Genomic DNA, 25,501 nt, shown 5'->3' on the forward strand with positions numbered 1-25,501 from the left:
GTCAGGGACTGAGCCCCCATATGTCAGAAGAGTAGCTTCAAGAACATTAAAGATGTTTGGAGCAAGATGACCATACGTGAGTTTATAACATCCCTACTCAGACAAGACCTGAGGCACATCCAGGTTTTTTTTGGACTGGCCTTGGAATACACAAGAAAGCCACACACAAGAATTTACATTAAGGGTCTGATCCAAAATTGGTTGAAAATCAGTGGGTCTTTCCACTGATTTCAGTGGGCTTTGAATCAAGCCCTGTGAGAGCTGTAAAGGTCCTGAAAGAAAGCAGTAAAAGTAAAGGCAATTCACAGCTGAGGTTGTCCTAAAATTCCAGCTATGATAGGGTCCCACCTTAATGTCTGTCTGTCAGTGCCCTCTGGTGATCAAGTATTGGAAGAACATGCTACAGTGAGCCCCTAACTGAAATTCTGTCCTTTCCGTCTTTTATCTGGTGTCTTAACATTATTTGCTTGTGTGAATTAGAGTAGATGAGAAAAGCCCTTTACTTCTGTTGCCCTACAGCCTCTAGCCACAGCTTTTTCCTCACCAGTCTGTCTGTAAATCCGATTCATGGTTCCCACCTATCAGTACAAGCAGCAGCACTGTTACTTCACTAGGCAATGAACGTTCGCTGTAAAAGAGAGTGGGAACAATCCCAGTAAAACGAGGAGATGAGTTGTGCTATTAGTCATTGTCACCTTCTGGGGAAAAAGTCGCTGGATTTCCATCCTCCCTTCCTTTCTATCGGAATACAGCCTTTTAGTTTGGAACCCAAGGAAGCACAATTTGCAGGGAATGAGGAGAACGGATTTACGTTTGGGAAATGGTCATTTTTTAGAAGCCTTTTGCTGGATCTTGAAGTCATGGCAGCTCCCCATGCTCCCCCCTGGCCAAATCCAATTGGAAGATCAGAGCTGAACCTCTCGCAGCTTTTAGCATGCTGTGGGTCTGCAACAGCAGTAGAATAAAGACAGGCTTTGATGTGCTCAAATTTACCTTGTTTCACAGAACCATAGATTTTAAAGCCATCTAGGCTGACCACCTGCATATCACCAGCCATAGAACCTGATTCCTGAATTAACCCCAATTTTATTGAAATAGCTGTTTGTAAAGGCCAAATGATGCTACTTTTGTTCTCCCCTCATCCCCAGAAGTATAATTTTGTTCTTCAAAGAGTAAAAGATGAGTGCCTGTGCTTGGCACTTGTTTCTGTTTGAACAAAGCAGTGTGATCACAAAAGGGAGGAGGGAAAAAGAAAATAAATCAGGGAGGAAGTAGATTTCAGTTTATCAAGGGTTACAAAGAAAAGTAAAACAAAAAAGTCCCACACTATGTATTATCTAAAAAAGAAAAGGAGGGACTTGTGGCACCTTAGTGACTAACAAACTTATTTGAGCATAAGCTTTCGTGAGCTACAGCTAAAGCTTATGCTCAAATAAATTGGTTAGTCTCTAAGGTGCCACAAGTCCCTCCTTTTCTTTTTGCGAATACAGACTAACACGGTTGCTTCTCTGAAACCTATATATTATCTGTTACATATACACCTTGACCTGCTCTTTTTTCCAAAAGGACTGTATTTCTTCAGTCTTAAAAAAAAATAAATTAGGATAACTTTCATGTTGGGTCATTTTTGTTTTCTAATTCTAGGGGGATAACAACCCATGTTATCTTCTACAACAGATTCAGTGCTTCTTATGGTCTTAAATTTTCTCATCTGCCACTATAATCTAATTATTCACTCTTGTGAGTGTGTATATCTTTAGTCATGGTGTCCATATCTGTAAAATATTCATGAGATCTGGAGGAGGTTTTGTTTGGTCAATGAGCTAGAAAGCACCTTAACATTTACAGATTAAGGCTCCAATCCTGCAAACACTTCCTGAAGTGCCTAACTCACATGAGTAACCTCATTGTCTTCAATGGTACTACTCACCTGAATAAGTCTGTGCAAAAGTAGAATTCCTCGACACTGGAATTTTGGTGTTTTCTTTCTGGAAATTGACACACTGGGAAGATTCAGTTAAGTCCATGCTGAATATCTTTCACCACCACTATGCTAAAACTAAAGACCCCACTGTACTCCATTTACAACCCCATTTATGCAAGTTACTCTGTGCTAGAAGAACCCTATGCCTGCGTGCAGCTCTGTGTGAAGGCAGTAGGATGTCTGTCTCCTCAGATTTACTTGTGAGATCAGTGCCCAAGTCAATGGCAAAACTGCCAGCTCCTGCAGAAGAAGCAATATTAGTCCATAAGCTTGGTGTGTCAAACTAGCATACAGCTGAAAACCTAGTATTTCCAGCATTCAGCATGGAGAACATGACATTTATTGTTTCAAGTACTGTGCTGAATTATTAGCAGTGACCAGATCCAGAACAAAGAAGATGGTTAAACTCTTCAAATAAAGTTAGAATCTCAGTGCATGAATGAAATTGAGTTTTCATAGAGTACATACATTAATAGTTTTACCATTTTTTTGTTTTTTCTTCCTCTCCTCTTTTTTTTTTTAAAGTGCATTGGGGCACCTGGCTTATTTGATGGATTTAAAACCAGTTTTCCCAACTAGTACATCATGTACAGGATACGCACACACACACACACACAAACACCTGACCACAACATTTTTGTTGTTGTAATTGTTTTATGTTTTCTCCCACAGGTGTCACAGCAAAGCAGAAGAATAAATAACAAGGAGTCAGTGAAACACTGACAAATCCATATAATGCTGCCATGCTCTAGGAAGCACGTTCCACAGTGTTGAAATTCCATTACTGATCATGTTTGTAGTAATATCTTGGGATGTAAAGTTTCTTCTAAAATGGTCTTTCACTAATCCTTCCTTGGGGATTCTGTGTATCCAGCAAATAACCGCCAGATGCAAGAGACTTAAGCACCTTCAGAATGTGCCTTATGTGAATGCTGTCAGGGTCTGATGCTGAAAATGCTCCATACCCAGAACTTCTGTGGAAGCTGATGGGAGTTCCATGTGTCGAGAGCTGATAGGAGTAGGCCACTGATAAACTTCACTTGGGGTCAAATCCTGCAGTCCCTTCCTAGGCCAAACTCTTACTGAAGACAATGAGGGCATGGCCTGGGTAATGACTGCAGCATTTTACCCCATGAGTCATTTTAGAGACAGCAGTGCCTCCAAAACTGAATTATGGGTAAATGTAGGCACTGTCATCAGCATCTGATTGGAAATCTGTTACTTCCCATTCTAGTGCCGTACCAGCAGTTGGAACTGATGTTGGACCAAATAAAAGACCCAATTCAGATGAACATACTTTCCCTTGCTATCATTTTAGACAGGGGATATCTATTAAAGGAAAATGTATTGTAGTGAACAGCTGGCTGTTTGAACACTAAGGACTTGTCTATATGGAGAGTTAGTTCGCGTCAAGTTGGAGTTCAAATGTACAATGCACTGGCCTGCTGCGAACTAACTGGTCATGTGGGCCCTGGTACCACACACTAGAAGTTTTACGTTGCACTTTGATCTACTCCAGTTTCAGTTTGGGGCAGTATTCTACCTATTTCAAATGGGAGTAGATCAAGGCACACTACAGAACTTCGAGTGGGCATTCAGAGGGTCCACACTGCCTGTTAGTGCATGTGACAGGGTGGGGCACTACACTCCAGCTTGCTGCACACTAACTCTCCATATACACAAGTCCTAAGGCCTGGATCCTGCAAAGACTTAAACACACGTTAACTTTAGGCACATGAATAGTCCTATGGAGTTCAGTGGAATTTCTGATGTGCATAAAGTTAGACACATGCATGAGTCTTTGCAGGTCTGGGGCCTAGAGTATCTATTTTGTTAAAGAAACAGGAAGAGATTTTTCTAGGGGGATCCATTCAAAATATTTTAAACTAATGTTATTTTGCAAATCTCTGGTTCTGAATATTCATTGGCTGCTGCATGCACTCAAAGGCATTTGGACTCAAACTACAGAATGTTTAGAGTCTGTTTCAGTTTAAAAGATAGTTATGCAATTTGTGCTTTAAAACTGGGAACCTGCAGTATTTTGTGTTAAGAAATCAGAGTTTTATTTCTGAATTATGTTTTATAATAACCTTGTACCATGTAATTTTGTACATAGCTGTCAATTTAAAATTCTATATGTTTGTTCAATCTGTATTGCAGTATTAGATTGCAGTGGGAACTGTGTGGAAAATCATTACTTTTAGCAATCATGCCTATATACAATAACTTGCTGAGCATATATAATAGTCTTCAGGTTAAACCGATTTTGCACTGCTTATTTAGAGTGGATCAAGGGTCATTTACTATTGAAGTTCAGAATTAAAACAGGGGCTACCTTTAACTAAAAACTTTGCTTGGAGTGTAGTGAAAATTGGTTAACTACAGCAATTACCAGTTTAGAATGGACCGCTACCTTTATCAGATTCGGCTGCGGAAATCTTCTGTAGCAGTGTAGCAAAGCTGCATTTGAAATCGTGTTCACCACTGGCGTAAACATGTAGAGGTTCATTAACTTCAGTGGAGCTGCACTGTCAGCAATGAATGGGACCCTTCGTAATGAGAAAACACACATACACACACAATCTATACACAAGAGCTTAGGGGTCAATCACCCTTGTAATGGTCATGGCTGGAGGGCTAGCTGCACTCTGTCCCCTTTTTGGTCTTTCTGAATGCATGCCCTCAAGTGTCAGGCCTCGTGTCTTTACCTATCCCAGGCTGGAAATCTACAGTTCTCCCACTCAGACTGGTACCTGGGCTTCAGTACCCAGCAGGTTGACTGGGTTCCGCACTTATGGTTCTTCCCTTCAGGAGCCTGTGGCCAATGGTGTCTAGTGACAAAACTGCCTTAGTGAAAATGGAATATTGTTCATTCTATGTATAGTAACAAAGCATGCAGATAAAAAGCATTTTAGGACAACAAACAGTCCACACTTGTCCATCTTACCCAAAGGCTTACCATCCCCTCAGGGTCACCTAGTCAGCCCTAATTTCTTCAGACAGTCCATCCAACGCCTGCATCTTAGTCTGGTTCCCCCAAACAATGACTCGTCTCCTCAGAGAGCACCCCTCCCTAAACTGTCAGAGTTGCTTTGTTCTCACATTCTTGGGCTTTGTCTTTGGAAAAAACTAGTTTTGGAGGTTGGCTTGGGAGGAGGTAAAATATTGATGCTATAAGAGTATGAGCATTGCCCACTGAACAACACTCCTGAGCCATGCTTCTTCCCTTCCTGCTTGTTTTCTTTATAGCCACCTACTAAACTAAACCAATATATTCACACAATAAACATCCCAAAAGCCAGGTCAACACTCACTGTTCATAAATCATGACAGAGCAGTTTCAATTTTGTCACAGGAATAATTTAGCAAGAATACAGGTGACTGCGACAGGGTGGGAAGAGGAAGGCTGTCTGAGTGGGATGTGCAATTTTGGGTAGTATTTTACCTGTGATCTTTGCGAGAAGCTCCCATTGATTTTCTCCCAAAAGAGCTAAGTAGTCCTCATGATTTCTTAGTAGTCACATCAGGGCCAAATTCAGTGCTGGTGTAAGCAAGGCCCTTCTAATTTGTTTCAATGGAGTTGCATCCACTTATGCCAGCAGAGCAGTTAATTTGGCCACCAGAAAGAAATTCACTTTTCCTTCAAGTATTTTAGTAAAATTACAGCAAACAAACAAATTAGAGTGCATTAAACAAGCAAGCCTGTGAAAGCCACAAGCTTCTAGGAATCAGGTTAACTGTCCATGTTCATTTAGCATTAAGCAGCATCTGCATGATTAATCTATGGTATAAATAAATTCAAACACCTTTTTTTTTTTCAAGGTCCTTGCATGAGAGGTAGGGGTTTTTTCTTCTTCATTTCAACATTTTGAAGAAATTTTTTAAAATTTAGAATTTAAAAAAATGGAAAAGATGAATTCACAACTTTCCTGTTTTTGAGGGGGAGGATTCCACTCTATTTTGTATGGTTACAGATATGGTTATGGGGATTATAATTATAAAGTTAACATATTACATTGTTACCAAATAAATATTCCTACCGGAATCACTTATTTAACACAGTTTTATCCCAGAGAATCTCAGTCCTTCCCGCAGTGAAAAGAAACAGAAAATAAATCAAATTGTGAAACTAATAGTACATTTCACATTTCAGTTGCATTCCTTTTCCACCCTCCTCCCACATCTGTACAGCGCCTGAAGCCTTCATCCTGCAATCCATATGCACATGCTTAACTTTATGCACTTGAGTAGACGCCACAGAAGTCAGCAGGACTTCTCATATGTCAAGTTAAGCATGTGTGTCGATCTTTGCCCGATGAGCGCCTTACATTGCAAGCTCTTTGGACTTTGTCTCCTACTTGGCTATAAAACACCTAAGCACACTGTTGATGGCATACACATAGTAACAATTGTCACATAGTTATTTTCTCTCATACTGACCTTGTCTATGAATTTACAATAGTTTTTGACCTACAGATGGTGCTAACAATTTCCACATTCAGTACAATGTCAACGGGAGTTGTGTGTAGAATGGGGCTAGAATGGCTTTTGTGTACAAAAGTTATGTAAATACCTGTCTGCCATGGTCTCTTCATTATTTGATTCACTTGTTATGTGCTATTTGGGAGAGAAGATTAGAGAAGCACCAAAGGAAATTTACAATAAATGTAAAAGTTAACCAATTTTCATCCCCTCTAAATGTAAAGCCTAGTTCTACAGTTAACATTTCTGGGTTTCTGTATGTAAAGGATTGGTTTTCTGTACACAGTACTCTATTTGGAGTGCAATATAGAGCTTACCAATAATAAATCAGCACTATATGAAATCTTGCCTTTTTTTATTGGGTAATAATTCATCAAAAAACAAACTCAGTCATGGAGTATTCTGTGTTCCACCCACTCTCAGTCACGCTTTGTGTAACGGTGTGAAAAATGGTTTGGTCCCGTCTAGAGCCTTGACTACTATGTGGAAAACTGGGACCTGTAATTTCTCATGAGGGGTTGTAAAAATGGAGGCTGTAGTACAGATAGGGCTCTTGTGTTTTTACAAGTGTGTGATGACAGCCTGCCATAGTATGCGATTACACTTTCGGGAGCAACAATGCAGCTCTACTTTTGTTAAAAAGTGGGTACTAATTTTCCTGGTCTAGACAAGGTACCAGAGTTTAAAGACCAACAAAGACGAGCACTTGTAACGTTCTGCAAGCAGATCAGCACATGAAAGAATTATATACACACATAGCTGTATATAATAGTGCATGATATATCTAGCTATAGAGAGTGATTATACATGTGTGTGGGTGTGTATACACACACACACACACACTATCCATATATATTACACACTCACACACACTTTGATCAGTACTAGTACACAAACTAACTCACAGTAGGCTCTTAAATCCTTACAGTGTTTGCCATGAAAATCTTGTGTAAAAATGCGGGTAAAACTGCATCATGCAGAGCCAGACAGAATAGAGCAAAACTCCCTAACGATGCCACTGCCTTAGGGCCCAAGTGGGCAAAAGCTCATCGTCTTTAAAATTCAACTGGCTTAGAGAACTTATTGACCAAAGCCTGCAAAGAGACAACCTCAGACACTCAGGGCTTAAAACCAGTAGAAAATATGTAATAATGCTATGATGGTGATAAAACTTTGCACACCATGTGTCAGGATTCTACTGAACATTTGGCGAGTGCTGCCTTGCTGAACCACAAGAGAGAAAAACTCCACAGTGAGCCAGGAAACTACCGCCTCTGGGGGGAGCAGTAACCCCAAAGCTAGATCAATTGCCTTTCAGGAATTAGAGTAGACTTGAAAGGATTTCTCCACAGTGAACTAAACCAGATGCTAAAGTGAGGCATATTGACAACCAGGTTGATGCCACTGAAAGAAAAGTTTTCAAGCTGTTGCTCTCTCATTTCAAACACGCTTCCTATAGAGTTATCAGAACAGTTTGGCCTGTATACACTCCCAGATGAGGAGAGCCAGGATGGACCACTGGCTGACAAGGTTTCATTTTCTAGGACAAGCCAGGATATACATCAAAACCTGTTCTGAGAAGATTTTCTCCTGCAGGACTTGGAGACATTGGGGGAAGGGGAGAACTGTTGTTTCCCTTACGTGGCATCCATAATAATCCAGTCAGTCCCTACTGAATTGGTTTGAATACAGTTATTAAGCCCCCTTGGTTGGATGGCTATCTATATTTACCAGTATCTCTTGGAAGTTTGGTATCTTTTGCTGACAACACCTACATACTGATTAAGGCTGGTTTAGCCAGTTCTGGGCAAAGAGAACCCTTTACAGGTTTCAGAGTAGCAGCCATGTTAGTCTGTATCCACAAAAAGAAAAGGAGTACTTGTGGCACCTTAGAGACTAACAAATTTATTTGAGCATAAGCTTTCATGAGCTACAGCTCACTTCATCGCTGTAGCTCACAAAAGCTTAGGCTCAAATAAATTTGTTAGTCTCTAAGGTGCCACAAGTCCTCTTTTCTTTTTGCAGAACCCTTTGCAGTTATTTAGCATTCAAAGAGGTCAAACACTTATTTCGGAATGTAGCCTGATTTGAGTGGGTTAGGGCTTACCTACAGGATAAGGCAATTTAAGAAGTCCGATAGAATGATTACAAAATGAAAATCATGAATACAGCTGAACTAGGTAGTCTTTTGCCATAGTGACGAATGAACACATATACACACACACACACACAGAGACAAGAAGAATAATGAAGGGAATCTACAGTTCTTCTAGCTACATTCTTTCCAGATCCCACAGATTTACTTTGAGACATAAGGCTAGACCCACTCCCCTGAAATCACTGGATACTCAGGCCCTGATCCTCAATTTAGATATTTTAGCTCCTAACTTCCACTGAAATCAGTGTGTCCCTTTGATGCATTGTGCACAGTTATACAGTACCTCTCTGACAATTTTGGGTTAGGGTAAAATCAGTGGAAGTTAAGACCCTAAATACCTTTGAGGATCTGGGCCTCAGTACCTTGCAGGACAGAGACCGCACTCACTATGCAAACTCATTGTACCACACTCTGTACAGGGCCAATGGACTCCATCAGTGTCTTTTCCCCTACTTGTATTGCCACTTACATGACTAGCACCAGATGCAGGAGCTGCAGAAAAGTTGGTAGCTGTCACAAGTCCAGAGGCCCTTTGAAGAAGGTACTTTAATCCTGAAAATAGTCAACAGGAACGTAACACCCAATGAAAAGGAGGAAGGATGAAAAGTTGTGGGGTTTTTACCATGTTCAGTGAGCGCATTTCTTGTGGAAGTTGCCACGCAGCCAGCTCTGGAGATAAAGGCTTCTGCTATCCACAAGGCAACTACAGCATAGGTACAAGTGGTTCAAGTTTTTCCCAACCATCTCATGGACATGCTGTAGCAACCCTAACACTTATAAAGGCGAGAGGGTAGTTTATGTATATTTGGTCCTTGGCCTCTCTGCAAACATGGGTGTCAGGGAGTGCCAATTGGAATTGTGGGTTTTCAATAAATTGTGAGGTCATAAGGGGTCATTATGATCATCAAGCCTGACCTCCTGCATAACAGAGGCCTGGTTTTGTGACATGTATGGCTGTCCACAGAGATCTGGACAAAGACCATAAATTCCTTTCACATATGCCACACGATAGCAAACACATAGTAAATCTCTTCAGTCGCTACCTGTCTGGAGTCCAGCAACCATCCTAGAAATTGAAGTGTTTACAATCTGTCACTAAGCCCCTGAGCCATACAGTCCCCAATGAAGTTACTGAAGAATCTTCTTTGTCACAAGCATTAAGTACTGTAGTGTTCTTTATGAATGTGCACAGTATCAAGGCTACCTTATTGGTATATGACAGGTCTCCCAGAATTATGTACGTGCTACTCTTGATTTATCTTTCACACTCTACAGCACACAGTAGCTCTGTGATAATTCTGGATTAGGGTCATGCATATTTGCCAAGGCAGGTTTCCCACAGGAAATGGTTTTAAAATAGCTAATTAATAAACTAACAAAAAAAACAGGATTATCATGGAAAAGCTGGCAGACCTTAAGGAAAAAAAAACTTGTTTTTAAATATGGATTCTAATTTAATCCAGCGCTGATATAACAGAGAAGCAAAGAATGATCGCTCACACATGGTATAGAATAGAACTTGAATGCCTGTATATCATGAGCAATTACCTTGAATTTATTAGGGCTCTTATAGACAGGCAGCACTCAACAAAAGGAAAGACAATATTACAGCAGATATGCTAAAAGTTAGCATTACCTCTGTCTCCTTTTCTTGTTCCAAGTTTCTCCCATAAAACCTAGACATTATGATAACTAAATCAGAAATAGGTGAGTAACTTAAAATATTGGTAATAAACAACACCATTCACAGCTCCTCTTGTTTTGGTGTCTTAATACAAATTTATTGTTCTAACAATAATAATGTGCGCACAGTCACAAATGGAAGTGTAACTTTAAAGTTGCTGCTGTCTCTTTAAAACCTCTCCAAAACCAGAGCCTAGTGAATCCTTGAAGACCATATAACTTTTCCTGACATTGTTGAGAGAAAAGACTCTTGAAGGTAGGATGTTAAATAGTTTGCTTATTGGATAGGAATTAAGATCCCTGATTTCATTTAAAACTGTGTTTAAGGTTTTCTTGAACATCTTTATAAAGATCTCAAACAAGAATGGGAAGACAAAAAAATTGTGAAATCATTAAATTAAATCATTGTGAAAAATTAACATCGCTTTACCAAATCCTTGAGACAAGCAAAATACTAAATACCTATTGTAACAATGTTGCTCATTGTGAGACAATCAGAAGTATGTACTCTCCAATGATTGGAAACCGGCTATATATGCGATTGATTAGCTTCCTGTCTGGTTTATTTATATATCTTATATTTATATTTAGTTGGCTTCTATTTACTTAATGAACAAGTCATTTTATTGCATTTCCAGAATAACTGATTTAAGTCCTACAATAGTTATATATTTCACATTTAAAACTAATACATTTGGATTCACTTTACTTTCAAATCAGCTTTTAAGATAAAGCTTCTGAGCTAGTATGTCTGCAAAAAAGGAAATGTCAGGTTTTTGAAGTGTCTCTATTCAGCAGATGAATGGGCTCTCAAATATCCACTACAGATAATGAGGTCTGACATGATTATGTAGCTACCTATCTTCAACAACTCTAGGAACTGAAAACTGAGCTGTGCAAAGACTCTCAGAAGTTAGAGGTAAAACAAACTTTTTAAAAAAAACTAACCTTTTAAAAAGTAAGAATTTAAATTCTAACTTGGGGAAATTGTGTGCTTCTACATCACATGTTTTCAATCCATTGGTAAAATAGATGTATGTGAAAGAGATACACAGCTTGCATTCTGTCATACAGACATCAGTAACTCTCCTAGGATTAGGTTAATTTAGCAGCGCATTGAAAAGAAATAGCCATGATATTGGCAGTTGTAGGTAAATTTACTTTAACTGGATTATCTCAGTTAGGATATCCTATTTCAGTCAAGCTCTGGCTCCTTGCCTCTATGCATGCTAATATAATTGCTATTCCTTAGCTACTAACCAATTTATTTGAGCATAAGCTTTCGTGAGCTACAGCTCACTTCATCGGATGCATACTGTGGAAAATACAGAAGACGTTTTTATACACACAAACCATGAAAAAATGGGTGATTATCACTACAAAAGGTTTTCTCTCCCCCCACCCCACTCTCCTGCTGGTAATAGCTTATGTAAAGTGATCACTCTCCTTACAATGTGTATGCTAATCAAGGTGGGCCATTTCCAGCACAAATCCAGGTTTTCTCCCCCCACAAAAACCCACTCTCCTGTTGGTAATAGCTTATCTAAAGTGATCGCTCTCCTTACAATGTGTACAATAATCAAGGTGGGCCATTTCCAGCACAAATCCAGGGTTTAACAAGAATGTCTGGGGGGGTGGGGGGGGGACAAGGGGAAATAGGTTACCTTGCATAATGACTTAGCCACTCCCAGTCTCTATTCAAGCCTAAGTTAATTGTATCCAATTTGCAAATGAATTCCCAATTCAGCAGTCTCTCACTGGAGTCTGGATTTAAAGTTTTTCTGTTGTAATATCGCAACTTTCATGTCTGTAATCGCGTGACCAGAGAGATTGAAGTGTTCTCCGACTGGTTTATGAATGTTATAATTCTTGACATCTGATTTGTGTCCATTTATTCTTTTACGTAGAGACTGTCCAGTTTGACCAATGTACATGGCAGAGGGGCATTGCTGGCACATGATGGCATATATCACATTGGTAGATGTGCAGGTGAACGAGCCTCTGATAGTGTGGCTGATGTTATTAGGCCCTGTGATGGTGTCCCCTGAATAGATAGGTGGGCACAGTTGGCAACGGGCTTTGTTGCAAGGATAGGTTCCTGGGTTAGTGGTTCTGTTGTGTGGTATGTGGTTGCTGGTGAGTATTCGCTTCAGGTTGGGGGGCTGTCTGTAGGCAAGGACTGGCCTGTCTCCCAAGATTTGTGAGCGTGTTGGGTCATCCTTCAGGATAGGTTGTAGATCCTTGATAATGTGTTGGAGGGGTTTTAGTTGGGGGCTGAAGGTGACGGCTAGTGGCGTTCTGTTATTTTCTTTGTTAGGCCTGTCCTGTAGTAGGTGACTTCCTGGAACTCTTCTGGCTCAATCAATCTGTTTCTTCACTTCTGCAGGTGGGTATTGTAGTTGTAAGAATGCTTGATAGAGATCTTGTAGGTGTTTGTCTCTGTTTGAGAGGTTGGAGCAAATGAGGTTGTATTGCAGAGCTTGGCTGTAGACAATGGATCGTGTGGTGTGGTCAGGGTGAAAGCTGGAGGCATGTAGGTAGGAGTAGCGGTCAGTGGGTTTCCGGTATAGGGTGGTGTTTATGTGACCATCGTTTATTAGCACTGTAGTGTCCAGGAAGTGGATCTCTTGTGTGGACTGGACCAGGCTGAGGTTGATGGTGGGATGGAAATTGTTGAAATCATGGTGGAATTCCTCAAGAGTTTCTTTTCCATGGGTCCAGATGATGAAGATATCATCAATATAGCGCAAGTAGAGTAGGGGTGTTAGGGGACAAGAGCTGAGGAAGCATTGTTCTAAGTCAGCCATAAAAATGTTGGCATACTGTGGGGCCATGCGGGTACCCATAGCAGTGCCGCTGATTTGAAGGTATACATTGTCCCCAAATGTAAAATAGTTATGGGTAAAGACAAAGTCACAAAGTTCAGCCACCAGGTTAGCCGTGACATTATCGGGGATAGTGTTCTTGATGGCTTGTAGTCCATCTTTGTGTGTAATGTTGGTGTAGAGGGCTTCTACATCCATAGTGGCCAGGATGGTGTTATCAGGAAGATCACCGATGGATTGTAGTTTCCTCAGAAAGTCAGTGGTGTCTCGAAGGTAGCTAGGAGTGCTGGTAGCATAGGGCCTGAGGAGGGAGTCTACATAACCAGACAATCCTGCTGTCATGGTGCCAATGCCTGAGATGATGGGGCTCCCAGGATTTCCAGGTTAATGGATCTTGGGTAGTAGATAGAAAATCCCAGGTCGGGGTTCCAGGGGTGTGTCTGTGCGGATTTGATCTTGTGCTTTTTCAGGGAGTTTCTTGAGCAACTGCTGTAGTTTCTTTTGGTAACTCTCAGTGGGATCAGAGGGTAGTGGCTTGTAGAAAGTGGTGTTGGAGAGCTGCTGAGCAGCCTCTTGTTCATATTCTGACCTATTCATGATGACAACAGCACCTCTTTTGTCAGCCTTTTTGATTATGATGTCAGAGTTGTTTCTGAGGCTGTGGATGGCATTGTGTTCTGCACGGCTGAGGTTGTGGGGCAAGTGATGCTGCTTTTCCACAATTTCAGCCCGTGCATGTCGGCGGAAGCACTCTATGTAGAAGTCCAGTCTGCTGTCTCGACCTTCAGGAGGAGTCCACCTAGAATCCTTCTTTTTGTAGTGTTGGTAGGGACGTCTCTGTGGATTAGTATGTTGTTCAGAGGTGTGTTGGAAATATTCCTTGAGTCGGAGACGTCGAAAATAGGATTCTAGGTTACCACAGAACTGTATCATGTTCGTGGAGGTGGAGGGGCAGAAGGAGAGGCCCCGAGAAAGGACAGCTGCTTCTGCTGGGCTAAGAGTATAGTTGGATAGGTTAACAATATTGCTCGGTGGGTTGAGGGAACCATTGCTGTGGCCCCTTGTGGCATGTAGTAGTTTAGAAAGTTTAGTGTCCTTTTTCTTTTGTAGAGAAGCAAAGTGTGTGTTGTACAGAACACCGCTAGCCGTCACCTTCAGTCCCCAACTAAAACCCCTCCAACGCATTATCAAGGATCTACAACCTATCCTGAAGGATGACCCAACACTCTCACAAATCTTGGGAGACAGGCCAGTCCTTGCCTACAGACAGCCCCCCAACCTGAAGCAAATACTCACCAGCAACCACATACCACACAACAGAACCACTAACCCAGGAACCTAGCCTTGCAACAAAGCCCGTTGCCCACCTATCTATTCAGGGGACACCATCACAGGGCCTAATAACATCAGCCACACTATCAGAGGCTCGTTCACCTGCACATCTACCAATGTGATATATGCCATCATGTGCCAGCAATGCCCCTCTGCCATGTACATTGGTCAAACTGGACAGTCTCTGCGTAAAAGAATAAATGGACACAAATCAGATGTCAAGAATTATAACATTCATAAACCAGTCGGAGAACACTTCAATCTCTCTGGTCACGTGATTACAGACATGAAAGTTGTGATATTACAACAGAAAAACTTCAAATCCAGACTCCAGTGAGAGACTGCTGAATTGGAATTCATTTGCAAATTGGATTCAATTAACTTAGGCTTGAATAGAGACTGGGAGTGGCTAAGTCATTATGCAAGGTAACCTATTTCCCCTTGTTTTTTCCTACCCCTCCCCCCCAGACGTTCTTGTTAAACCCTGGATTTGTGCTGGAAATGGCACACCTTGATTATCATACACATAAGGAGAGTGATCACGTTACATAAGCTATTACCAGCAGGAGAGTGGGGTGGGGGGAGAGAAAACCTTTTGTAGTGATAATCACCCATTTTTTCATGGTTTGTGTGTATAAAAACGTCTTCTGTATTTTCCACAGTATGCATCCGATGAAGTGAGCTGTAGCTCACGAAAGCTTATGCTTAAATAAATTGGTTAGTCTCTAAGGTGCCACAAGTACTCCTTTTCTTTTTGCAAATACAGACTAACACGGCTGTTTTTCTGAAACCATTCCTTAGCTAGCCACCTGCATTCCATGAGATAATTGGTTCATTTTCACAGGTTTCTATAGCAAGCCAGTCCTTGCTCTGTTTATTAAGGTATAGCTAAGATGATTTAATTAGAATGATATGAGGGTTCCTCTTAAATGCTCGAAGATAGTGGATTTTGTATGTAAAGATGCAGATATTCTAATAGTAAGAATCTTCTTGTGCAGCTTTTCTTTAAATATTCCCATGGGCTCATTTGGACACTAACTGCAATGCAAGCTAAAGTGCCCTTTAAATGATAATACTAAACTCTTAAACTGTCTAACAGCATGGATTTCTCTAGAGGTTCTTAAAGTATAATCTATGGTGGAACTTTGTTATAAACCCCTTTATCATTCAAAGAATATTAACTATAAGTGTACATAATTTATATTCATATTTAAACAGTTTTTTTTAAAAAAGTAGCTCTACTTGTATAAGAATCCTACAGTAATCACTTAAAACAGTTCTCTGAAAAAAAAAAGCTTCCTAATTAAGTCTATTACTGATTCCACCAATAGCATAATTAGAACGCATAAGCACTAGAAGTTTAGTATGATTATTTCTAATATGATATTTATCATCTCGTTTTAGTCTTAACACTTATAACACCAATAGGATTATTTCTCATTAAGATAGTTCACAGTAATAAAATCCTCACTTACCCTGCTAGAGTAATTACAAACATCTGCACAACTTTAATACAAAGATTGTAAGATCCTAAAGGGGATACATTAAGTTGCTTGAATAAAAGAAATCAAAATCTATTTTACCTTTGGGAAAGCATTAGTGATTATTTGTACAAAAATCATTATGGAAAGTCAGGGTGAGAGATTTCAAGTAGACAGCAGATATAAATAATGCTCATTTGCTATTTTAGGTCTGTAGCTGTTGCCTATCTTAACCAAACTAAATTTTGAAATGATTCTATTTCATACCTAAATCAAATGTAACTTTGACTGATTTGATGCTTTTGCTGGTTTCTAATGAAAAGATCTTGTTCATAAATTAAGATTAAAAACCACAAGCCAACAGTTTTACCACTTTCTTTTAACCTTGGTGCCGTTGTTCCAAAGTTTACTGTGAAGATATTATAAGATCAGTGAACACATTGTCATCAGTATAAAAGGTACTGGCTTTTTAGGATGAGAGTTGATTTGGGTTACTGTAGAATTGTTAGTGCAGTAGTATAGGACTAGGAACCGGTAAATTTCTGGGTTCTAATCCTAACTCTATCATTGACTTTGTGTATCCCTTTGCAAATCACTTTTCAAATTAATTCATTAATGTTAATCCAGAACTTTGGAAATACAAAGCATTATATAAATACTAAGTCTTCAGTCCAACAAACATGCCTGAGAAGAACTCTACTCATAGTGTCATTAAAGTCAATGGTGCTATTCACAGGTATGTTAAGCCCGTGCATGATCAGAGCCATTGTTATTGCTGCTACATAAATTATTTAAAGGAGTAGATGTTTACCTGCAATCCTTAGAGAAGTCTTCCCACTGTCTGTAGGTCTTTGCTTCCTTGCCATTTGAAGTGCAATAGGCAGTGTTTCCACCTGCTTTCCTCTTGAGGTTAGTGATGAAGAGGAATGGTAAAGTTTGTTATAAAATGTCAGTAGGTAGCCAAGGAAACTAGGAAGCATCTCCACACCTTTTTTCTTTTTCTTTTTTTTGTCTTAGGCAATTCTTAATGCCCTCTCCCTACCCCACCTGTGGCCTTCCCAAATCTTTTCACAGAATGTTTGCAAGGCAGTAGGCTTTGTCTCTCCACCACTTTCAGGTTAGTGGCTTACCACGGGGGACACTCAAATGTTCTGCTAGATAGCTATAACGTTGTTTCATATATTCCCTCCAGTCTCCCATTGAGACAGCTATGTTCTTTAGGTGAGGGAGGCAACAGGGATCAGTGGATAGGCCACTAGACTGGGAGCCAGGAGACCAGAAGTCTACTTCCATTCTGCCACCTCAAGTAAGCCACTTATCTTTCTGTCTATTTTCCCCATCTATGAAAAGAAATTAATGTTACTCAGCCATCTCTTGTACAATGGTTTGAGATATATGGAGGAAAGGCTTATATAAGAACAGTATTATTGTTTAGATGTGGTAGACTGCCTTACATCTCCGTGGGTAAGTCTATTGTCTGATCAGATATTATTAGTACCCCATGTAGACCAAATGATATAACAATAAGCCCATAGGGTTTTCAAAAGCAAAATGTCCTTTAGATATTGATCTCATAGACTAGTATCAGAGGGGTAGCCGTGTTAGTCTGTATCCACAAAAACAATGAGGAATCCGGTGGCATCTTAGAGACTAACAAATTTATTTGGGCATAAGCTTTCATGGGTAAAAAAATCCACTTCTTCAGATGCATAAGCTAGTATCTTTCACAGAAGTTTAAGGTGTCAGCAAACTTCCTTTCCCAGGCGTCCTCGCAGCTTTTTGATCAGTGGTAGTGGTAATGGAAAGTGTGAAATGACATTTACTTTATGCTAGTCACAGAAATGGATGCCACTTTAAAAAAAATCATTACTAAAGGATTGGACCACGTGGTCTGGGAGACCACCGTGATATAAGCAGTGAGAAATTAGGTCCTAGTCCTACAATCCATGGGGGCACAAAGGGCTGCTGGTTTCTCCGAGACCTCTTTCAATTTGTCCATCTCTGCAACTTCTCCTAACTAGCTCCTATATCAGGTTCTTCCTTGCAATTGTCTTGCTAGCAAGGGATCCTTCTGATAATCTTCCCATTCATTCCACACTTCCAATAAAATATGGTGGGGGGAAGTTCACAGGGACTTCATTTGACCAGGCATTCAGAACTTGAACCTGAGCTTGCAAACATTTATGCCTGTGAGAAATTCCACTGAATTCAATGGGACTACTCACTCGTATAAAGCTAGGCATGTGTATGCGAGTTTTCTGGATTGGGACCCCTGTTTAAAGCTGCACTAGCCTCGTTCATTTCTCCAACCTTAGCCACTATGTTGCTAATTAGCTAGTCACTGAGTGTAGGAAACAGTAATATTTTCTGGCCTGTTGACAGTTGTAGTTTTTAAGGCATACTGACACAACCACCTCTTTGAAACACTGAGGAATGTGTTGTGATGTGGTTGGATCCGCGTGGCTACTATAAAGGAGAACGATGCCTCTCCAACCTATTAATGTTCTCTGGGAGAATCCATAGAGTAGTGAATGAGGGAAAACCACTGGATATGATTTAGCTGAACTTTCAAAAAGCCTTTGAGGAGATCCCATGCAAGAGGCTATGAAGGAAACTAATCAATTGCAGGGTGAGAGGTAAAGATCTATCCTGGGTTAAAAATTGGTTGAGAGAAAAAACAAAAAGTAGGAATAAATGGCTAATTTTCAAGCTCATCTGCAGTTTACTCATGCCATGTGTAGGCTTCTAGGGCAATGAGCCAGCCCAGTCAAATAACCCTGGGCTATCCCCAGGTGTAGACTATTAACTCATATTACCTACAGCTTCTTTCAGGGGCTTCTCATTTCTGAAATCTAAGTAATTTCAGTGGCAATACTTAGGATCCTTGGATCTCAGGCCTGGGTGACTCATTCTAGGTGTGGCTTCCCCTGGGTTCCATCAGATTTCTGTCTGATCTTTTTCCTCACAGGTGAATGACTCTGGGAAGAGAGAAGTGGCTGAGACTGGCTTCCTCTCAGTCTTTGAAGTAGGTAAAACAGTCTAATGAATGTATGAGTGATAGGGAAAGAGAGCAACAAGGGAAGTAGAGTGATTGTTTCCCATTAGCTAGTACCTGCTTCTTGTTGCAAGGGTGGGGATACAGTGGAGACAGTGCATGGGTTTGTGGTCTGGGCTTTGCTCTTATTGATGCTGGATTATTCCCTGACATGGACATGTTAAAACCATGTTTAAAATAGAATTTGCTTGTGCAAAGCAGATTTAAACATCACCAGGTGAAATATTTCAAGTGAGGCCTGATCCTTTTGTATTTCCAGATGGAATTTTGCACTAACTGTCAGTACTGGAGAATTTTGCTAATCCATAGGCCTTATTATTTTGTAGAATAAGAAAACAGTATTGAGGAAGCCATGGAGGGACTTCCAGCACACAAGAAATGTCCAAATAGTAACAAAATGGCACAAAAGAGATTGGTGCAAAAAGTGAACAAGTGTGTTCAAGTTGACATGGACTTAGAAGAGGAGTCCCTCAGTGCAGATCAGAACACTGCTACAAATATCTGCCCTCCAGAAACACCAACCCTTTCACGGCAGCCACTAAGAACTTCAGAGAACTCTCTATCTTCCCAGCTACTGGCCTCTTCAGCACTGCCAAGGCAGTGTGCGCCTCCACTTCCTGCTCTGCCACCATCCCTCCTGCCCCCGCCACTCCCTCTGTGGCCTTGTATTGGGCGAAGTATGGGACCCATGCCACCCTCTTATCCCCCATCATGCACTAATGCTGCATGTGATGGTGCTTCTTCTGGACATGAAAACCAGCCTTGTCCTAAGAAGGCAAAGACACCAACATTACGAATGAAGCCGTTTGACTGGCAGAAGCTTCCCTTGGATGTGGTGAGAGGTAGGGGCTTGTAATGCTGCATTCATGTACTTACTTTACCACTCTTTAAGAAAAATGTCACCACCAAAGGTTAGGCCCTGATCACTGCAAGCTGCTTCATATGGGTGGCTCCTTACGCCTGTTCTGAGTCCCCCTCTGCCTGGAAGCAAGCATCCCACTGCACGGTGGGGCTTGAGAAACTGGGCTTTTAGTTAGTAGAAATATTTGCTTGAGTCAGAGGCCTTGTGGGAGAAGCACAGGACTGGGAGTCATAAAATCTGTATTCTGTTTCCGGTTCAGCTAAGTGAGAACACTTTGACATGTCACTCAACGCCCCTGCCCCCCCCACCCCCCCGCCTCAGTATCTCATCCATAAAATAGGGTTAATACAGAGACTTTACTAATTCAGTGTACTATAAATTCAGTTAAAGAGCACAATAATGCTTTAGCAATGAACTTCACCAATTTGTGGTGTTGGGTTTTTTTGTTTTTTTTTTTTAAACTGGTGTTCTGATATTGTCTTTGATGGAAGCAGCAAAACAGATCTCGCACTGCCAGAAAACATCAGTCACCAACCCATTTCCAGGATTGTTTATGCAGCCTTGGGAGTCCTTAAGTATTTTAGGCAGAGATGTTAATCTAATTTGAGCTCAATGTCCCGTGTGTGCACACTGCTATTCTGCAATATGTAGCTGATCAGCTAGAGTAAACAGAGGTTAGTAGAATCCATTTAGCTCGGCTGCTGTCTTCAGTTCATTTAATTACAAATGGCTGTAGTTTTCCTGATTTAATTCGCCTTCAAACTTTTGGGATATTGTCTGTGGGAACTGCCACTCTGATAATTTCCCAGTGTTTCCCTTCTAGTAAGTAGTATTGCTTTGAACACGATATGCTGAGTTTTTAGATGTCTCTGTAGTCCCAGTCTTATTACCTTATCTTTTTCAGAAAGTCGCTCCATGTGGGCTTCAGTGACCAGCAGCAGCGATGACGTTATAGAGCCTGATTACACAAGCATAGAGCAACTCTTCTGTGTTTCACAAACAAGCCCCAAGGAGACAGCAGTACCCAAAATAAAGGAACCAAAAGAGGTACTTGAGCATGCCTCACTTCTGGCTATGGCAAAGATCATGGAAATGGCTTTCTTAAAATGAAAGACTTTTATTTTTGGTTGTCTCCTGTATTTTTATACCATAGTTGACTCTTTATTCTTATTAGCCTTTCATAATGCAGTAAGACGCCAGGGATATATTCCCTCCCCATGCCTTTGATAGCATGTGGCTTATGCTTTTAGGGTACATGAATGACAGCTTTACAGTAAACAATATTTCATCAGCGCCAGTGAAGGTTAGATGCAGTCTTGTGGGTGGGTAGTGGGTGGAAATCAGGCACACTAGGGTACTCTGCCGCCTTATAGTCTTTGGACAAATGACTTCACCTTTCTGTGCCTCAGTTTCTCTAGCTATAAGCAGGAGATGATACTTGCACTCCTTTGTGAATTGCTTTGAGCTTAACTTATGAAAAGTGCCATCTAAGTAATATAAACCTGATACGCTAAAATCAAAAAGCCCTTGCCTAGATTTTATTAAAAAAAGGAAAATGTTTCTTCTCATCTGATTGCGTTTTTTAACACAGATCACATTTATAGATATGAAGAAAAGCCTTCTCTTGAACATATTTTTGAAGCAATTTAAATGGTAAGATTTGATGAGTACCTCATTGTTTGAATAAAATACAATAATGGCATGCAAATCAATTCAACAGAAATATTTTAGCAGATCTAAAATATCTTTAATAGGGAGTCAAAAAGTGTTTTCTTTTAAAACCGTAAGATATACCTGGCAATATATTCCTGGACCAAGTCCCAGATTGTGCTATAGGACCTAAGGGTGAATGGGCTAAGCCTCCAGACAAGGAATATTGGTACATAATAACAAAGGAATCTTTCAGATTGGTGCATCTGCTGGGCATTAGTGACATAAATGTTACTTGCTGACATCAAATGTGCATGGAGATTCCTGATTGGAAGTTCTAAATCCATTCAATAATTTAAAGAAACACTTCAAGTAATTTAGACCCAAAATATAGTCAGTGTCTTGAGTCATCTTTTCTTTCAAGAGGAAAATACCCTACTAATTAATAATGTTGTCAAATTCATGGGCTGAATTAGCCCATGGGATGGCGCGAAGAGGAAGAGATCGCAGCAGGACCTTGGCCAAATCTCTTCCACAGAGATTTCCTCACATGATCACATGGTGAAGGTGTACTTTCTCCCCCCACACGCACATAACCACCATGTAACAGGACATCTCCACTGGAGCCACACTGCCATGTACTCCTGCCTGGGCATGGCTGCTCCAGGACCCACCTTTAAGAGGAAATCCATACCTTGGAAGGAATGTCCCGGAAAAGATAGGTCAGCCCCAGCCTGTACTAACTTAGTATAAATGCTGCTTTCTGTGTGGGATATAGGGGCGGAAGGATGGAGAGAATGGTATGTAGCCCATCCAGTCACTGCTTCCTCCCTCTGTATGGACCCCTAAATGTAGAGAGAGGCCCACATGGGATCAGAGAGAGATTGGAATGGTGTTGCAAAGCTGGCTGAGCCTGTCCTTCCATTTGTGAGTGACGAGATCCATGTAAGCGTGACCTCCTCTGCTCTCAGCTTGGTGGTCATGCTCCATCCCAGTTAGTATAGCAGCTGTGAGTTTGCAGAACCAACACCAGAATCTTTTTGATTCATGTCAAATGTATCTTGTTTCACCAAGTTTGGGACAGCAGGGAGAGGTCATGAGGGGGTTCGGATAAAACATTCTGATATGCGCCCATCCCAAACTAGTGACATGTCTTCATTACGGCAGGAAGAGAGTTGTCTTTTGCTTTGACTTCTCTGAAAGGTGGGGCGGGAGGGACGAAGGAGAGAGGAGGAAGCTGGGGGGATTAGAATCTTTCCCTATGATACTGGAAACTCAACCAAACTAAAAACGGAGCTTTTTTGGTTCAGTGTGCAAGCCAAATGAAGTTCAAAATGTTGCCAAGAAACATAAATAAATAGCGACAACTACATTAGGCTTCTAAAATTCTTCCCATTTTAATAATCTAAGGGATATGGATAAATGGAAGGTTTGCCTTTTGCACAAGCTGAAAAAATGGATGGTCATAAGGCTCATTAAGTAACTTTAGGAATGGTTCCAGTGAATAGACGTCATTTGAGGTGACTATGGGCTGCTTGTCGAGCCTGTATCTGCATGTGACTGAGTGATAGTAGGAGCTGCAGATGAACAATTCTTCCTTTCTCTCTCTCTCCCCTTTTTTAAAAAAAAAAAATTGTTTCTAACCTGTCTTGACAGTTTCTCTCTTCGTATCATCCTATTTTTCTAGCACACCTACGATCCTAGAAATAAAAGTAGGTAAACACAGTAGAGGGGAAAAAGCAGTAACTTCCACTTGACCGTGATCCATTACTGATGCAATGTTAGCTGCAGAATCAGTTCCTCTTATATTTGGCATGTTACTCCTAGTTCTCCTGCAGCTTTTAAGTCTTTCCTGCAGCTCGAATGAGGAGGTTGCTGACATGATTAAGAAAGGGGACAGGACCAAGTTTGATGCTGACACTCTGAAGCAGCTGATTAAGCTACTGCCTGAAAAGCATGAGGTATTGACACTATTTATTCATTCTTGCACACTGTAGACGTGTCTGGTTCTGTTTAAAATACAGACGAAATCCCAGTCCCAGCTCTTAAGAGCTCACATTGTATGGGACAGATTCTGCAACTGGATCCAAGGGTGCTCTAAGAGGTAATGTGTCTTCCCATCTGGAGCTGATTGCAGGATCTGGCACTGAGACAAAGATTAGACAACATCACGTTGGGAGATTCAGAGTGGATATCATTTTAAACACTGGGTTTAGCACAGTGGTCCTTTTAAATTGGCTGGGTGGTAGTCTAATGTTAAAATATGTTAGCACAGTGGTTTTCAACCTTTTTTCATTTGCAGACCCCTAAAATTTTTTGAATGGAGGTGCAGACCTCTTTGGGAATCTTAGACATAGTCTGCAGACCACAGGTTGAAAACTTTTGTTCTTTGGTAATGACCCCTTAGACATAGTCTGCAGACCCCCAGGGGTTCATGGACCACAAGTTAAAAACTACTGTGTTAACATATATAGGCTTCTCTAAAGAAGCCAGATTTCCAGATGTATAAGGAGGAAACTTTTAAGTTCAGAAGTGGCTGCCTAACTTGGGTGTATATTAATATTCATTTGTCTGGTGATAGATCCTCAGACCCCCCCCCCGACCCCTCCCCCCGCACCAGGTCACAGAAGAGGACCCCGTTGTGCTGGGTGCCATACAAACACAGAACAAAAAGATTGTAAGCTCTTTAGAGCGGAGACCATCTATGAATTTGCACTCACAAAACAGTCCTTGGATGCCCAGTTGCCCACCTTGTCCATGTAAATACTCATTGACATGTGCAGCATTAGGCGGTCGCTTTTGAAAAGTGGGCCCTGTGTGAGTATGGAATGCAATTACCAAATGCAATTATTAGTGTTAACGGATTTATTCCTTGTTAGATAGAGAGCCTGAAATCCTGCAAAGAAAAAGCAAAACTAGCAAATGCAGACCAATTTTATCTCCTCCTCCTTGGGATTGCTAGGTAAGGGAAATCTTCACTGATTTCAACGTGTGTGTGTGTGTGTGTGTGAGTTCTCTCTCACAACAGGGATCCTCCCTGGGGACTAAACCCACAACACTAGATGCCTGTGCCTCTCCTGCTTAATCTTAAGTAGCAACTCCTCTATTTGCAGCTGTAATAGACTCCTTTCTTCTGTGCACCAGCCACTGTCAGGCGTCACATAATAAACACTAAATAGTGGATTATGTATGTGCCAGACAGTATTTGACCAGAGGAGCAACCTTCCTGAATTAACTGGGCAGACTGGCAAACGTACAATCATCTTTGTACTATTTATGAGAACACTGTGACATGTAAATTGTAGTCGTATTCTACAAAAAATCCGAAGGTTTGACTATTCTGCATCCACAGAGAGACTGTTTTTAACATTCTGCAAAATGCTGTAGAAATTTATATCTGTCTCAAACTGCATTTATTGCTTTAAAATAACCCTTTTTAAAATGCTTTCTTGGCTATTCTAATATTTGTATACATTACTGTGGATCATTGTGCATCACTGAGAAAGATTCAGGATTTCCATGCAGGCAAATACTGCCTCTCATTTAAGAGGAGAAGTACAAACCCCAGCCAAAGCTATATAACAGGAAGCAGTGTGGTTTAGTGGACTGGGTCTCGGGAAACATGAGTTCTATTCCCATCTCTGCCACTTGCCTTCTGGGTGACCTTGGGCTAGTCATTTCACCTCCGTATGCTTCAGTTTCCCCATTTGTAAAGCACTTTGAGATCGACTGATGGAAAGTGCTAGGTATTATTATTTTATTACCATAATTGCAATGATGTGTTTTTCTTGCGTAGGTTGCAATATGATGTTGCCTACGTGGGTGTTCTGGTGCTATGGGGCGTGTTTATAGGACACTTGTCTAAATGTCTCAGAAGGTTTGATTTATTTGTAATCTAATCCAATGAGGGAAATATCTCACGTGGTGGCATTAAGAGAACAAGATAATACTTGCGCTGGTCTTCAGCAACATGTTGCTGTCATGCTAGA

The 25,501-nt window shown here is 40.9% G+C and overlaps 2 protein-coding genes across 4 annotated transcripts in view; both read left to right on the forward strand.

The window, feature by feature from the left end:
• Positions 1-6,809, forward strand: part of INF2 (inverted formin 2) — an 81,515-nt gene extending 74,706 nt beyond the window's left edge. For all 3 annotated transcript variants that reach the window (XM_073349798.1, XM_073349799.1, XM_073349801.1), the window contains one exon: positions 2,657-6,809. Coding sequence is in view for 1 of the 3 variants with exons in the window: in XM_073349801.1 (XP_073205902.1) it covers positions 2,657-2,685 (29 nt within the window). In the remaining 2 variants the exon portion in view is untranslated. The remainder of the gene's footprint in view (positions 1-2,656) is intronic.
• ADSS1 (adenylosuccinate synthase 1) overlaps positions 1-25,501 on the forward strand; it is a 229,782-nt gene that overhangs the window by 144,905 nt on the left and 59,376 nt on the right. The gene's annotated exons all lie outside the window — the stretch shown is intronic.

Source organism: Lepidochelys kempii, chromosome 6 (genome assembly GCF_965140265.1).
Source record: "Lepidochelys kempii isolate rLepKem1 chromosome 6, rLepKem1.hap2, whole genome shotgun sequence".
Taxonomy (NCBI): domain Eukaryota; kingdom Metazoa; phylum Chordata; order Testudines; family Cheloniidae; genus Lepidochelys; species Lepidochelys kempii.